The sequence below is a fragment of the Diadema antillarum genome, unplaced genomic scaffold (genome assembly GCF_040938485.1).
Source record: "Diadema antillarum isolate AM-2024a unplaced genomic scaffold, OU_Dant_1.0 seq00000754_RagTag, whole genome shotgun sequence".
Taxonomy (NCBI): Eukaryota; Metazoa; Echinodermata; class Echinoidea; order Diadematoida; family Diadematidae; genus Diadema; species Diadema antillarum.
The window spans coordinates 755,123-770,405 of record NW_027271647.1 but is presented as its reverse complement, the minus strand read 5'-3'; the positions used below and the strand labels follow the sequence as shown (position 1 = coordinate 770,405).

The following is a 15,283-nucleotide window of genomic DNA, read 5'->3' as shown; positions in this document are numbered from 1 at the left end:
TACCACCATGCGAAGTATGCAGGTTTAATGATCTAAAAACAAAGACTAGTGTTTACAGTACCTGAGTTATAGTTTTATTTATAAATTAATTTTTGTTGGCCAATGCTATTTAAAAGCAGCTCTGACCCTAAATTCACAAACCATCACTCAAACAAAAATTTTAGTGCGACTCTTCCAGAACATGCTATGTAAGGTCAGGTCTGAATAAATTGTTTTACACAGAATACACAATACACACACACACACACACACACACACACACAAAGAAATACTGACAGAGTTTGCATAATGTTATAAGTGCAAAGGAAAATTATCCAATTTATGGTTAAATACGGATGTATAATTGATTAAAATATGTACATTGTACATCACACTCATGTGATGAATAATGTTTGCCAACGTTTTTTAAATTGGTAGCTTAACCTATAAACTTGTTTGTAAACTCATTTGTGCACAGGAGGTACCCTGAAAATGTAAAAGTTTTGTGTCATAATCTCAGGTATATTCCTTGTTTTGCTGATGACTTGCTTTACAGGTACATGATTTGTATGTGTTTAGAAGTAAAAGAGAAATGGAATCTACCGGTAGTTTTTTGAATAGAGGTGTCTAAATTTAATATATACCCTACCCTCATTAAAAAGCTGGTAGTAACACCATCTAATGACTGGTGCCCAGAGTCTTGCAGATAATTGTTTTTTGTTTTTGCAACATTTCCCAACACAAAACACAGGAATGCCCATCCTCCTTTTGTCGTTGCAGATTATGTCCTCTCGAGTCAGCGCAGCATCCTGCCCAGCTTTGAATCACCAAATCTAATTAGACCAGCCTGGCCAAATACACTGTAGGACAGGAGACACCAGCTTGCAAAGGGGTGAGAGGGTGAGGGGGAGAGAGTTCTGACGCAAGCGCAGCGAGCAGAGGCACGATAACCGGAGGCACAGCTCACGCCGCACGACGGTCACCCTCGCAGCAGTCGCGCAGAAAGTCAGGCGTTCAGGCATCGTTAAGAAGGCAGTGAAGAGACGAGATCAGCCAGACGCGGGAAAGAGAGAGAGAGAGAGAGCACCGGTTCTGCTCGTGCCCTCCAGCCGCCTTGCTACGATTTGCGAGACTGTCTGACTCAGTTTGATGGGCACACTCAACCAGCACAGAGCAACAGGTCCTTGCTTTGCTGACCAGTGTCTGAGTTATACACTGTGTACTTGACCTTATAGCACTTGCTTGTTCTTATGATGTGACAGCATATCAAGAAGGTGAGATTTCTGATGACAAAATGATGTTCATTTTTTTTATCAATATCTGTTTGCTAATGAATAACTTTTTATTCTTTTAGTCTACTTCAATTCTATGAAATTTTTATTGAGTTTGATTTTTTTCTTTAAAACTAGTTAATTTTTTTACTGTATAAAACATCCCAGGTTTAATGGGACCATCTGAATAAATCTGTAGTAGATTTTTTTTCCTTATTGCTATAAAGAACACTGGGCATTCTTTTATGAAATGGAAGCAGTGCCTGTTTGATCATTTTGGGGGGTTATCTTTGTGGTAGTCTCATCATTACTACACAGTTCTAAGTAAAGGTTAGAGCAGGCACAATACACTAACGGCATTAAAAAGAACATACCCTTTTATACGGGCGAATAAGCAATCGATGGCTAATATCCAAATTTTCATCTCAATTGTCATGATCCGGGGGCTTGGCTCTTCAGAGGAGTGTTCAAAACATTGCGTCATGTCGTCTTTAACTTGAGTGGTGTGAAAGTATGTGGTCATGTGGCGTGATTAATAAGCAGCCCATGATTCAGTCCTACTGCCTTGTAAATTACACTATAATGCTCGATGCCTATTAGTGAGAGATTAGTCGGTGACAGTGGATGGTTTTGTGTCTGTCTTATCTCTTCCCCCAAACCAGGATACGCCACTGGTCTTAGCGTCACCTTGCCCTCTTTGTTTTGACTTTCTGCCCCGCTCACGCTCATACATTTTGACTCATGCCTGTGGTCCCGAAGTCACTCCGACGCAACGGAGACATGAGCTCCCATGCCCGCAACCGCAACCGACCTGCCCCGCCCGAGAGGCGGTTTCGCGGCAATGTGACAAATCCCGCGTACATCACCCAGGTCAGCCAATCGCAATATCGGGTCTCCCCGGCCGAGGCGCTTACCAAGATGAAGATGCTAGAGCATTGCGACAGAGCAGTCATCAATCCCATGTTCCATCGTCCGTCCTCTGATCTTCCATCCAATGATCCAGTAAGTACCTCACAAGAATTATTATCCTCTTGAAACATTGAGTGAAGAATAATAAAGAGACTGTATTAGGCTAAAGCAGCATCTTTATTACTGTTAGTCTGTCGTGGCATAATTTGAGCATGTACATGTACCCATACAATTCATTATACCATCTCGATGGTAATACATGTAACAAGGATGGATAGAGACTACAAGTTCTTGGATAAGTAATCAGTAGTGATATCTACAATGATGTTTAAAGTTGTACATTGGACCCTGATTAAAATAATGAATTTATGCTTATTTCCCTCAGCATTAAGTGGTACAGAAACAGAGAATAAGGCATACGTATGTGAATTGTGTATAAAGTGTTGTCTTGAGAATTCATTCTTAATCAGATACCATCCACCTGGGGCATACATGTATATTGCAAGATCGGTTTGACTTTGATTTACAAATTGTATTTTAATTTTCAATTTGGTAATCAATATTCTGTAGTCAGAAAAAGAAAACTATCCATTTATGACAAAGATGGATTTCGGGGTGAAATAGGTTTTATCAAATGATTCCAAATTGCAAATGTCACTGCACCCTTCCAAAAAACAAACAAACAAACAAACAAACAAACAGTAACTGTCATTTGGTAAATAGATGCAAACAGGATGTGGAATGGATATAAATGTCTTAGTGATTGAATTTGAGGTGGTGCTTGTAGATGTTTTATACTGAAAAAAGAAACCAAAGAAACAATGAAAAAGGGGTTTCTGCTGTGTTATTAACATCTGCATGCATTATATTTTCTGGTGTCAGTCTCATATTTAGTTAGCCATAACACTTTCATTTGTGGTTTGTTGTCATGCACTTTGCAAAGGAGGCTGTGCAAGGAAGTGTTAAGATAATTTATTGTGGAACAAAGTTTAGAGATTTGAACCTGCTGTTATGCTGTATCGCTTAAGGACCCCCCCCCCCCCTAGAAAAAAAGAAAAAGAAAAAGAAAAGGAGGGCATTTTAAGTTTTCAAACTTGTAGAAGGCATTGAGTATGACAGAGCAGCTATTGATGTTCCGGTCACAATTTTACCCATGGGATGCAAAATTCCTCCATATCATGTGATACAGTGTACAGTGCTGTAGGTTATCAATATCAAAACAACACACATTTTGTATTCATACTTACGTATTTACCACTCTTTGAAAGGATAGCTGAAATTTGCCCCCCCCCCCCCATCACATGAAACTCATTAACCTAATGTATCTAAAATTGTTGCAAGTATATAAATATCCCCATAAAAAGAGAGAAAAAAAGAGGGCATTTTAAGATTTCAGAAGCCATTGAATGTGACAGAGCAGCTACTAATGTTTTGGTCACAAATCTAATCATGCGAAATTCCTGCAAATCATAGGATACGTGTAGATCGTAATCATAAGAACAACACACATTTTGTTTAATGCCTTTGTATGAAATTCTTTAGAGTTAAAAAATCACTTCAAATCCATTAAAAAATGTTGCCAAGTATGAAGTGTGTGAATAGGTGAAGAAAGATCTTCCAACAGCCCTCTCTCTGGTCTCACATGGCCGAGAAATGATTTTTCCCTCGGCGGCATGAATGATGCATGATGCTGTGAATGCGTGTGTCAGAGTCACAGCGATCTGAGAGATTTGATTTGGCGAAACAGAGAGAGTATTGTGGTAACAGTATGCACTCAGGACTCTACCCTCCAACGCCTCCTTATGACAGATCGTAATCTCTTTGTGTCCAGGGAACACAAAGAAAACAGGATGCCGCTCACAATGCTCTGCTCGTTATTTTTGGTCTACTTGCAACTACTTCTGTACTTGACCCACTGATTTTGGAAACACAATTTGCAAGTGAATATGAATGTGTTGTTTATCCATTCTTTGCAAGATCTTTGTTTTGATAGCAAGGTATGCTGAAAAATCATTACATTTTCATAATCTAGAGTGGCACATGACAGAACATGCACCGTCTAAATGTACATGACATATAATAGTTTGATGCATTTCTTAGATCAATTCGCTGTGATACAAGAAATCATGGCTACAGGGTACATGTATGTACACGTCTGTGCGCTACATACGTAATGACACACAGACGCACACACGAAAACACAAATATCTTATGCCAATTTACTGTACCAGTAACAAATGTTTTGGATATACTTCAAATGACTCAGAATTCTAGAAGCATTTCATGCATACTGAGCATGGGATTAGTTTGGAGGGTAGTTTATAATCTCTGAAAGAACAGAACATAATCTCCAGATTTCAAGGGAAAATATCTCACAGTTATCATGAATCGGGCCCTGTCCTCTCCGGGGAGCATGACGTAAGGCGTCCGCAGTTTGTTTTGAGTTTGAACACTTTTTTCCTTTGGGGAGGAAAAGAGCTGATATCACATCATAGATGAGATAAAGGCAGCTTTACCCACCTCCCCAAGCTAAGTTGTATTTCACTTAACCCCTTCAGTGCCGTAGAAGAATGTAAAGCATGAAGGATGCCCGTGGCACAGTGGAGTGCTGATTCCGGGAGGGTTAAATCCAGTGCGTGCTGCGACTGGGCCCTGGTGTCGGAAAGGAGCGGGGAGAGGGGGTATCCTGTGCTGATAGGCCGGCCCTGTGGGCTGGGACGCTGAGTGGAAATTTGCCACCTCCCTTGGAGCCCAGCATGAGTATTACTTTTCAGTACCAATGACAGATCATAGAAGAGTGAAAACTAACAAAGAGAAAGGGGAAGTGGGAGTGTTAACTCTTTCTAAGATCTCATCTTTCTAACACCTCTTATTTTGTTGTTGTTTTGTTTCCCAGGCACTTTATCGGGCAATAAGACAGGAATTAGGTTATGAAGTCAGGAGGGTTTGTAATCGAGGTAAAGAATACAATGTAATGTGACCATCAATAGGGACTACAGAGGTATGGAATCACTTTGGTGGAACACTGCAGACCACGTTCGTGATGCAGCCATGACGAGCTACCGGACAATCAGTCTGTCATCGACCAAATTGGTTGATCCTGATTTTTTTAGGCTGAGCCCCAACTGCTGATAATTCTCTATCTGCAGGGCATACATGCGGATTTGATGACTGGTTTTACTGCTCGACCAGCTACAGTTGTATGTGTCTTGCCCCATGTGGACGATTTCTCCCCTACAGTCTGAATGTGTGAGATAAACTGCATTAGAAAAAAAAGGTGGGGGGGGGGGGAGAGGTTTTGAGTTTCGAAGTATTATGGTATCGTATCTGACCCTATTTGTAGCTCCTGTTTCACAAAGGATTTGGCATTATTTTATTCCCCAACGTACCACAATCTTAACTCTTCTGTTGTTAGCTGTGCCACAACTTATCGACTATTTGAGCACTTTGGTTGCCATGGCAACTACAGTCACTGCATGATCACATATTAAAGTGGGCTACAGAACCAGTAAAGCTCACAGTGTTGTCATGGGTACCAGTACACTGTAACTGAGATTAGTACGTACTTGAACCATTAATATGCATCTCTATATGAAATAAGATACACCACATAAAGAATCATCTGCTAGCTTCGATAACAAATGTTGATTAAAAAACAACAACAAAAAGTTTCTTTACACCGTTTTTGCATGTTTGTCTGACTGGTACATTTTGTTTTATTTTATATAGCAGCCTGAAGGGAATGAACGGCCTAGTAAAATAACTATGCCTCTTGTTATCAATTCATTTATATTGAACTGAGAGTCAATGAGGAAAGCTGGTACAGTACAATGTATGATTGGTCAAATATTTTGGGATGTTGAAATATGGCTTTACTTTGCATTGAATGACAGTGTGGCAATTCGCAAAATTTTGTGCTGTGAAATAGGCTATTGTGCCAATTTGTGAAAATTTCAAGCTGCGAATGTTTCCGGATTTACAGTGTGGTAGTGGTAATTATATGGATTGTCCTTGAAAAAATTGCAAAAATTTATTATAGGTACTGCTTGAAAAAAAAAAGTCAGAAATTAATGCTAGTGATTTTTAAGAGAAGAAGAGATAGGAGGAATAGAGAGAAGAAGAGATGGGAGGAATAGAGAGAAAAAGGGGAGGGAAGGAGAGACTGAAAGAGAGAAAAATTGTATGATAGGGATAGGCAGGCCATTAAACAGAAAAAGAGAGAACAGGAGCAAGAGAAAAGATGGAAAAAAAAAGAGAAAATAATTCAGGTTGAATTTCAAGCAGATGTTATTGGTTTGTTCGCTTACTTGTTTACTTTATTTGAGGGTAGGTATTTTTTTTTTCTGCTTTCATGCAAGCATCCATTGTTCATTGCACACTGTGTCTCTCAGCTGTCAGTGATTGTAAGAATTGTCTGAGCTGCGTGTTGAAGTGTCAGGATCTAACAGCCGACTGTCAAATGATGATCAATGACAGGCCTTCAATTGGTGGATCAAAAGACAAAAAACAACAACAACAACGGAGAAACTGAATTCCCCGTTGTGTTAGGATTTACACGGTGCAAAGCTGCGTTTGTAGGTTAATGCATTGCGAGGAAATCTGTGCGATTGTCGATACTAATTTCTGTCGAGAGCGTGGCCACCAACGGAGCCAACCTGATGACTTTGTTTAAACCCCGCCAAGTTGATCTCATAATCTGACTTAATCCTGTATTTCTGCTCGACGATTTGATACTCCTCATTGCTAATCCCTCTCCCCTTCCTCTTTCCAACCTTGCAGAGGTACATGACAAATCATGGAGTCATAGCCGAGAGTGGTTTCGGTGCGGTAGACACTGCTCTTGGAGTTGGATCGATACGAGAGGGGTGGGCGGATATTAAGCCACAGGCAGAGAAACAATACCAAGCTTTATAAACCGTAGATCGAAGCAGGCAAACCATCTAGATAATTTACCTGTCGGCATTTGCAGGAGACTAGCTACGGACATTCACATAATACATTGATATAAATCGCATACTGAAGTTAATCTGAGCTGACCGCACCACACTAGCCACAAGGCCAGAAGGCATTGTAGCTCGTAATCCAGAAGGAACAGAGCAAATGAAGACAAACCAGGAAGCTTTAGGATTTTGTAACATTCAGGTTAGATTGGGAACATTGCAAAGCAGTATATAACGCTGGTGTTTGTTTGTTTGTTTTTTTCTGTCTTCCTTTGTAAAGTCAAAGCATGTCCCTGCAGTGAAGCGACATTGTCTTGACAAATGCTGTGTGCCTGCCAAGGTAGCTGCAGGTGTCGTAGTGCTCAGCTATTGAAATGAGCATCACTGATCTGATGTTACCTTTCAGTTCATGCAGATTTCCAGCAGTAATTGGATTTTTAAAAAAATGATTGTTAATTGTTGAAGTTAATTCTGAAGTACTTCCATATCCCCCCCCCCCCCCCCCCCCACAGTATGTACAGTATTATCTGCTTTGGTTGAAATTATATTCAAACCTATCTGTAGTGACTACCCAAGGGAGACAGAAAAAGTGCCCATCATAGACAGGTGGCAGGTGGCTGCTAAAGACAGGGTCTTCAATGTGGTTTTCAGGGGGGGGGGGGGGGTTGGGGGAGGGATTTTTAAGTGGTCATTATACAGCAGGTGACTGCTATAGGCAGGTTTGGCTTGTACCAGTTAGGAAATGTCCAGTTTCTCTATTCCTTTGTGAGTTTATGTCCTGTTTTGCAACATTAAGTACTTGTTTGTTGTTATTCATAGACTTCATGATGAATTAAAAAAAATAATAATGCATGGGACTAAAGGAATAAAGTCTACCTCATTGCAGCATGAATTGACCAGTAGGATTTGCAAAGTTATAAATGAAGTTTGGCCTCACTTGTAAATAGAGACTCTCCCCCTTATGCATTCACCAATGCTGCAATGAGGTAGCTCTTGAATAGAGTATTGAAACAGTAAGTTTGATGGAGGCTGGGGGATGAAGTCTTCTGCATTTAGATCTACAAAATAGAACACACAGATTGTGATTCCTTGAGAAACGTGGGTTGTATGACGATGATTCCCATCAGAATCGCCGATATGATGCAAGCTATCACGCCTGACATCTGAAGGGGGGTGTTTCCTTTGAGTTGTAGGCCGCGGCTGGCTTGAAAATTATGGCTCCACTGTCTATACATGACCCAGATTCAAAATTAAGTTACTGCAAACAGACCCCAAATTGCGACCGCAGACAGGTTCTGAGGTTCAAAACAAGGTACGAAGTAGTATTTCGTTACAGCGCATTTGTCGAGGGCCAAAGTTGGGACTGTTGTTATCATTTCTTCTTTATCATAAGATCGCCTCCCTGGTTCGTATTTGCAGGTTGGGATCGAATTACCAGGAATTCTGGAGAGTGGCAGGTTGGCTCTCATTAAGCAAATCCAGGTTAATCCCGAAACCAAGATCTCTGCCGCGCGTGTCGATGTGCACCGGGCCGAACAAATTCTCTGTTTCCTCTCGTTTGCATCCGTTTGGTCAATTCAGATTGACAGATCTGCTTGGAAGAAGTTGACCAGGAGGAAAGGGGGGGGGGGGGAGGAGGGGGGAGATGGGAGAGAACATGACATGTAGACACATTTATCTTGTTTGTCCCGTGATGTTTCTTAAAGAATATCATCTTCCCCTCCCCCTCCTCCTTCCCTCTCGGCCTGTGCGTGGACCTCACGGAAGGCTGCTCTGATTCTGGTCCACGCTCAGTCGAGGAAGGAAATTCGGTCGAACCGTCTCAAATCCACAGTGGCGGCAAGCTCTCTGTCTGTGAACTCCTCACATGGTATTCGAAGGAGTAATCCTGATGTATCCTCCAATTTGGGTCAGTTTCTCCTTGTAAAGCAACTGTAAAAGTTAATTCAATTACAACAACATTTGTAGAAGCAACTAGAAAATGTTGACCCTCTCATTCCCGATCAGTTTGTATGGCATCAAAAAGGCATCCCTATGCCATAGATATCTGCTGTTCAAATTTAGACCCATTGGTCAAGGTCAGTAGCTTTAAAACTTAATAGATCCAAGTATTTGGATCATGCATGGCTTTGTCTTGTTCTTATATAACATGACAGACATAAAGGATGAAGAATTTTAATGACATTTTGAAGTGACGAAATCCACCATTTTCATGTTATACTAATGCTGTACCTGTGAATTTCAAATGCATTTCTGGCACGTACAACATCTAGGCCTGTAGTGTTAAAAGTAATTTGTAGACTTACTGCAATATAATTTGAAGAACCATGCATTCTAGTCCAGTTTATGAAAGTGATGATGATGATGATGGTGATGATGATGACGATGATAATAATAATGATAATAATAATGATGATGATGATAATAATAATAATAATAATGATAATAATAATGATAATGATAATATAGTAATAGTAATACATGTAGTGATGATGGCAATGATGGTTGTAATAATAATAATAGTTTCATTACTTTAACCAAAAGAATATACCATAAAACTGGTAAGAAAGTCATTAACCAGACATTGTTTTGAGAAAATGAGCTTTGGATGTTATATGCAAGGCTCATGCATGGAGGAGATTTACAATTGTAATAAAGCATTTGAAAACACACATGGATGATAAAACAAAGATCATATGTTAATATGAGAACAAAAAAGTTTGACTTTCCAAACAGGATTACTCACTTCAGACAGGAAGATGCTATGATAGATTATCAATCTGTTGATATTTTTCAAAGTATTACCATGCTACAAATTATGTATCTTATTTTTCAGCCAAATCACTTTACAGTAGTCTCATTCTTGGCTTTGTGACTTTATCAGACGGGTCACATGTGTTGCGCCCAGAAACTTTTTTTTTCTTCTCTCATAAGTGTACACGTACAGTAGGTGGTATTTTTACCCAGCTTGGAGCATTCATGTACAGGACATGATATAAAATGTCTTTTCATCGATTCCACATTGAATGTCTTGCATGTTCTTCATCAGCGCGTGAGATGAAGAATCTAGGACAGGGGAAGGCAGGCGCATCCAAGTGTGGGAGCTCTCGGATTGGCATCGCAGTGTACATCGCAGTTGTACATGCTTTCTAGTGTTCTACAGGATCAGGACCAGATGCTTATCCCTCTAGACTGAAGGGATGGGAGAGGTGTGGCATTGTTCAAGTTTCTAGCGGTCTGCTCCTAGTCATCCCAATCTGATGTCAGAAGTTGACAATGCAGTGTGACGTATTCCGGACCTTTCGGGGGGGGGGGGGGGGGGGGGGGGGGGGGATGGGGGGATGGAGTGGGGGCTTTGTACAATTGGTATGCCATTTGCAACCAAAAGTGCTTGTACCTGCGGGGACTAAGAGTGCGGATATTTTAAATGTTGAGTTGGCTTTGTTATAATTGGCAGTGATGTTTCGGGGCATGTCCAGATGCGGTGCAGCGAGTATCTCGCTTGCCCACACCTTCGCTTCCCGCGGGGTGCGAACAGTGCTTTCGGAGTCCTATCTCGCTCCTTTGTCCCAAGCATTGATAGGACGCAAGTGCAGCTGCCCCGAGGTGCCGTAGCCCTTGTGTGGATTAGCAAAGAAAACTCCAGTGCAACCATTAGCAATCCAGTCTCGGTTTCGTTCCGAGCATTCAATTGTCACTTTGCCTTTCCTACGAGTCCGATGATGAACATCTTTTGACTTCCTAATCAAGTTAAGAGTTAACGCCTCTGTCTCTCTGCTTTTTTTCCCCCTGTCTCCCTCCTGTGCTGAGCACAAGTGTGTGAGTGTTCCTTTGGAGGCACAACTGTTATTCTGCGCAATATTGTTGTGCAATCAAATATTTTGACATTTCATCCAACACCCTGTGAGTTATTACATGAAAGAAATAGAGGGGGTTCCCCCTTGATACCCTGCTCAAAGAATTTACACACACACACACACACACACACACACACACACACACACACAGACGGACACATACAAACACATGCACGCTCTGCCACACAGTGAAAGCCTCTTGGTCTTGATAGAAGAACGATTATCAAATGATTGGCTTCTTCTTCTTCTTCTTCTTCTTTTTTTTTTTTTGGCCAAAGGATTGTGTTGGTAAATTGTTATTTTGTATTTAGGTAATGAATTTCTAATTTCATATTAATACCGTGCAGCTTGCTCTCTGATAGCAGAATGAAATCTTGGTGAAGGTTATTAGAAATGAGGCTGTTCTGAAGCAGAGACCACCAGCTCTCCTTATAATGTCAGCGGGAGATCTGCTTCTTGAGGACAGTTTCGCAAAATTTGAAGCTTTCCCACTGGAATTTGAATTTCTCCTGCTCAAGCTTTATTTTCTCCCACCAAACTGTAGTTTTTGTCATGTTTTAGTTTAAAAAGGAGGCTGAGATAGCACCAGAGAGCATCTACAACCCTAGAACATCTAGAGCCCTGGACCTGGGCGGTATTGGACATTGTGCTTCACGTTTGTGATGAGTGTTGTGCACGCATAGTCATGTGTGCATGCTCAGGAGATCAGAGTCTCCAGCATGCAAGGAGTTCCAAGCGGGAGAACCACAAGTTTAAGCAGGGCTCCACACTAACTTTTATTTTTGGTGGCCCAAAGGCAAACATCCGACCCTTTTTGGTGGCCCGATCAGGCAACCGAATTCTTCATTTCTGAAATTTTGGTGGCCTGGCGTACTTTTTTGGCAGCCCCGGGCCACCGTTACTGTCGAGCCCTGGTTTAAGAGATGCTTGCAGTTGGAGTCACTGCTAAAGTTCAAATGTGTGTACTGTAATCCCCCTGCCCCTCAAAAAACAAGGAACAGAAACAAAACTAAAACAAAACAAAACCCACCACCATCACCAAAAAAGAAAAAAAAATCTATAAATTGAAATCAGAAACAACTACAGATATCGTCAGCAAGGTGAACTCACATTTTCAAACAACGGCCACAACAACATCATGCTCATATTCCTGTTTGGCCGGAAAGCCGAACAAATTTATGTCAAAGAAGTCGAGACAGTCCTGGAAGCCCAGGGTTCTCTTTTCCTAATAAGTTTTAATCTCCAGTACCCTTTACCCTGGTACCCTGTTACCCCTTGGGATGACATGCAACCCCATTATTTGTTCCTGGTGCCAGGGTCAATTAATTCATAAAAATTGCAGTGAAACGGAGTTTGCATGACGGATCTCGGGCATCGACAATCTGCAATTTCGGAGTTGCTCTGCATTCTATCAGAGGGAGGAAATTATGAGCACACCCTCTCTTTCCTCTGTAGTCATTTTAAGGTTTGTTCACTGTTCATGCAAAGTACCTCATGTTTAAGTGTTTTTTAATTATGCCTTTTGCAGAAGTTCAAAACTTTTCTTCCATATATTTCACTTTAAATCGAATTTTGATCTTAATTCACTGCTTATTGTCAAATGTGATTCCTTATGCTGGCTAAATATCGTTCATCACTCATGTTAATATTGCCATTCATGCAAAACACAAATTAACAATAAGATTACTTATAACATTTCAATGTAATTCAACCTTTTTCAGAATAGAGAATGTTTGAAGCATTGAACAACCCTGATATTAAAGTATTTTCAACATGAGAGTGTTCAGAGATGCAATTTTTCGGTTGCTTCTGAGTGTGGCACAGACTTCTTGTTATTTTTCACAATTACAAAATCCTGCAGTTTGTGAACACAACTTTCATGTGTATGACCATCATATTTTGATGACAACATCAAAGTATGCTCTTTAAATGTGATTTATATAATCCATGATTATGAGGATGCATTGGTGATTGAAATAGCATAATAAATGCTACAAGTTATAAGAGATGAGGTACCACTACTCATTATGCATTCAGTGTGAGAGTTGACATCCTTTAAAATTCCATCCAGGTGCTCCTCTGGGAGGCACCTTCCTCTATAAAACGCTTCCTTGAGAGACATAGTACTATAACTAAGAAAAATAATCATTGTAAAAAGACGAGATAAAGAGAAAGATACGGAGCAGACTGAGTGTGAGTGATGGTCTGAGGGGGTAGGAAAGGAAACATCTTCACTGTCCGGAATCATAAATTAGCACCCTCTTCAGGTGTCTGTCAGCCAACATAAAGTAGATTGAGCAGACCTACCAAGTCTCGCACATCAGGGGTCTCTCTCACTCTCAAGCCCTGTTTTAAAGGGGAAATCCAGTCCAAAAATAAGTTAGTCTGATAAAAAGGAGTAAAATCTTACAAGTTCAATGGTAAAATTTGACTGAAATCGGATGAAAAATAAGGAAGTTATGAAATTTTGAAGTTTTGCTAATTTCTGCCAAACAGTTCTTGTACAGTGGATATGAATATATATTATGCAAATGAGTGAGTTGACCATGTCATAACCTCACAATTTTCCATTTATCGTGTACAAAAAAATGACGAAAATTCAATGTTTCTGTCATTAAAGTCTGAAACATGATGTTATTCCTGGTTCAATAACTTCAGAATAGTGGTCAGTTAGATACAATTTGTATATCACTCTATCAGGCTTTGAGCCTCGGGCATAATTGTGTTTGAATGAAAAACTGGAAATTTCAAAATGTTGTGTACAAACTGTGTATATATGGGAAGTTGTGAGGGGATGACATGCTCATTTTGCCATTTGCATTCATATTGACTGTTCAAGAACTGTTTCCAAAAAGAATTAGCAAGACTTCAAAATGTCATAACTTCCTTATTTTTCATCTGATTTTGATCAAAATTATACCGTTGAACTCATAATACTTTACTCTTTCTTATCAGACTAACTTATATTTGGACTGGATTTCCCCTTTAACAGAGCCTTTCAAACTAGAGTTTTAATACTGCAGCAGCATCAGGGTAATCTTTTTTCACCCTGCCTGTTAAAACGGTAGTTGCTCAGACGATGTAGTGGCAACTTTTGCTTTTAAATTGCTTTTGTAATCTCGTGCTATTTTATTGTTGGAGGCAAGGACTTTGGTTCTCTGGACATTGCTGCAACGTTGCCGTGGTAAGGTCTGTTAAAAGAGGGCTTCACATGCTTGACAAGCTTTTCCTCATGCCTCATTCCCAAAACAAACCTAAGGCACAAACAAAATATGATTTCCAATCACCAAAAAGTCACATTTTTAGGCTATGTTTCGTTTGTTTGTCTTTTTAATCAGAATAAGCCAAAGCATTTAAAGGGGCATTCCGGACGATTTTCATAATGTCACATCATGTAGTTCATAAATCAACTGCTCCATGTATAGATCCATGGAATTTATTGTGGTCCTTGAGCAGAGAAACAAATAAATTGAAAATCTTAAACAAATTACACTGAACAGTGATGATGACATCAGAGCCTCATATATTTCAGAAATGTAGCAGTGTAATCCATTACAATACCGCTTGCTCAACAAGTTCACCTGTGAAAATCCATGCATACCTTTTTCTTTTGTTCTGCTTCCTTGAGCCCCAACTCATGCATTCTTATGGTGAGGCTGTCATGTCATCATCCTTGTTCATTGCAATTCATAATAAATTTTGAAAACATTCTCAATACTTATCCCAATCACTATAAATTCTGAAACTCTGTACTCGGTTTGACTAATTTATAGTTGTTCAAATGTAAAAGTCTGAAAATCATCCGGAGGTCCCCTTTAATATGCACTAGATCGCACACTCTCCAAATTTCAAAATGCTATAAAAGCTCTTTACTGTGCAACATATCATTGCACATTAAAGGCGCATAGTCCCGGTGGGTTAGAGGGCGCTGTTGGATGATACTGCCGACCACCGTTAGCATGATACGAAGATTGCCGAAGTTGAGCTGTCATCAAGAGTAAAGCGCGTAGGTGTTGCTAGGTAACGTTGCCTTTGTTGTCTTCTCTGCGCGTCACACAGTCTGTGGTGATGCCAGGAAGCATGCTTATGTGCTTCTTAGTATGACATCACAAAAGAAGTTTGCGAAAGCTGCCATCCCCCTCAGCCGAATAATGAGCCGAACTGTGATCGAACCACAGACTACAGTGGATCGGACTTCTTTGGACTAGGGGAAATGGGCCAAAGCGTAAGCGCTAAAGAGGAGTTGATAGCGTAGGTCTGGATAGGAAACTTGCGCCGTGCACCCGCGTACGCATTTGACTAAAACACCGGGACCATGTGCCTTTAA

General features: G+C 40.4%; 1 protein-coding gene across 1 annotated transcript in view; it reads left to right on the top strand.

Annotated features, from left to right (window-relative positions):
* Window positions 1-1,199: 1,199 nt before the first annotated feature.
* The window catches only part of LOC139738568 (krev interaction trapped protein 1-like), a 54,499-nt gene continuing 40,415 nt past the window's right edge, over window positions 1,200-15,283 (top strand). The window contains exons 1-2 of the mRNA XM_071649188.1: window positions 1,200-1,253; window positions 1,913-2,252. Coding sequence (XP_071505289.1) covers window positions 1,992-2,252 — 261 coding nt within the window. The 5' untranslated portion in view covers window positions 1,200-1,253; window positions 1,913-1,991. The remainder of the gene's footprint in view (window positions 1,254-1,912; window positions 2,253-15,283) is intronic.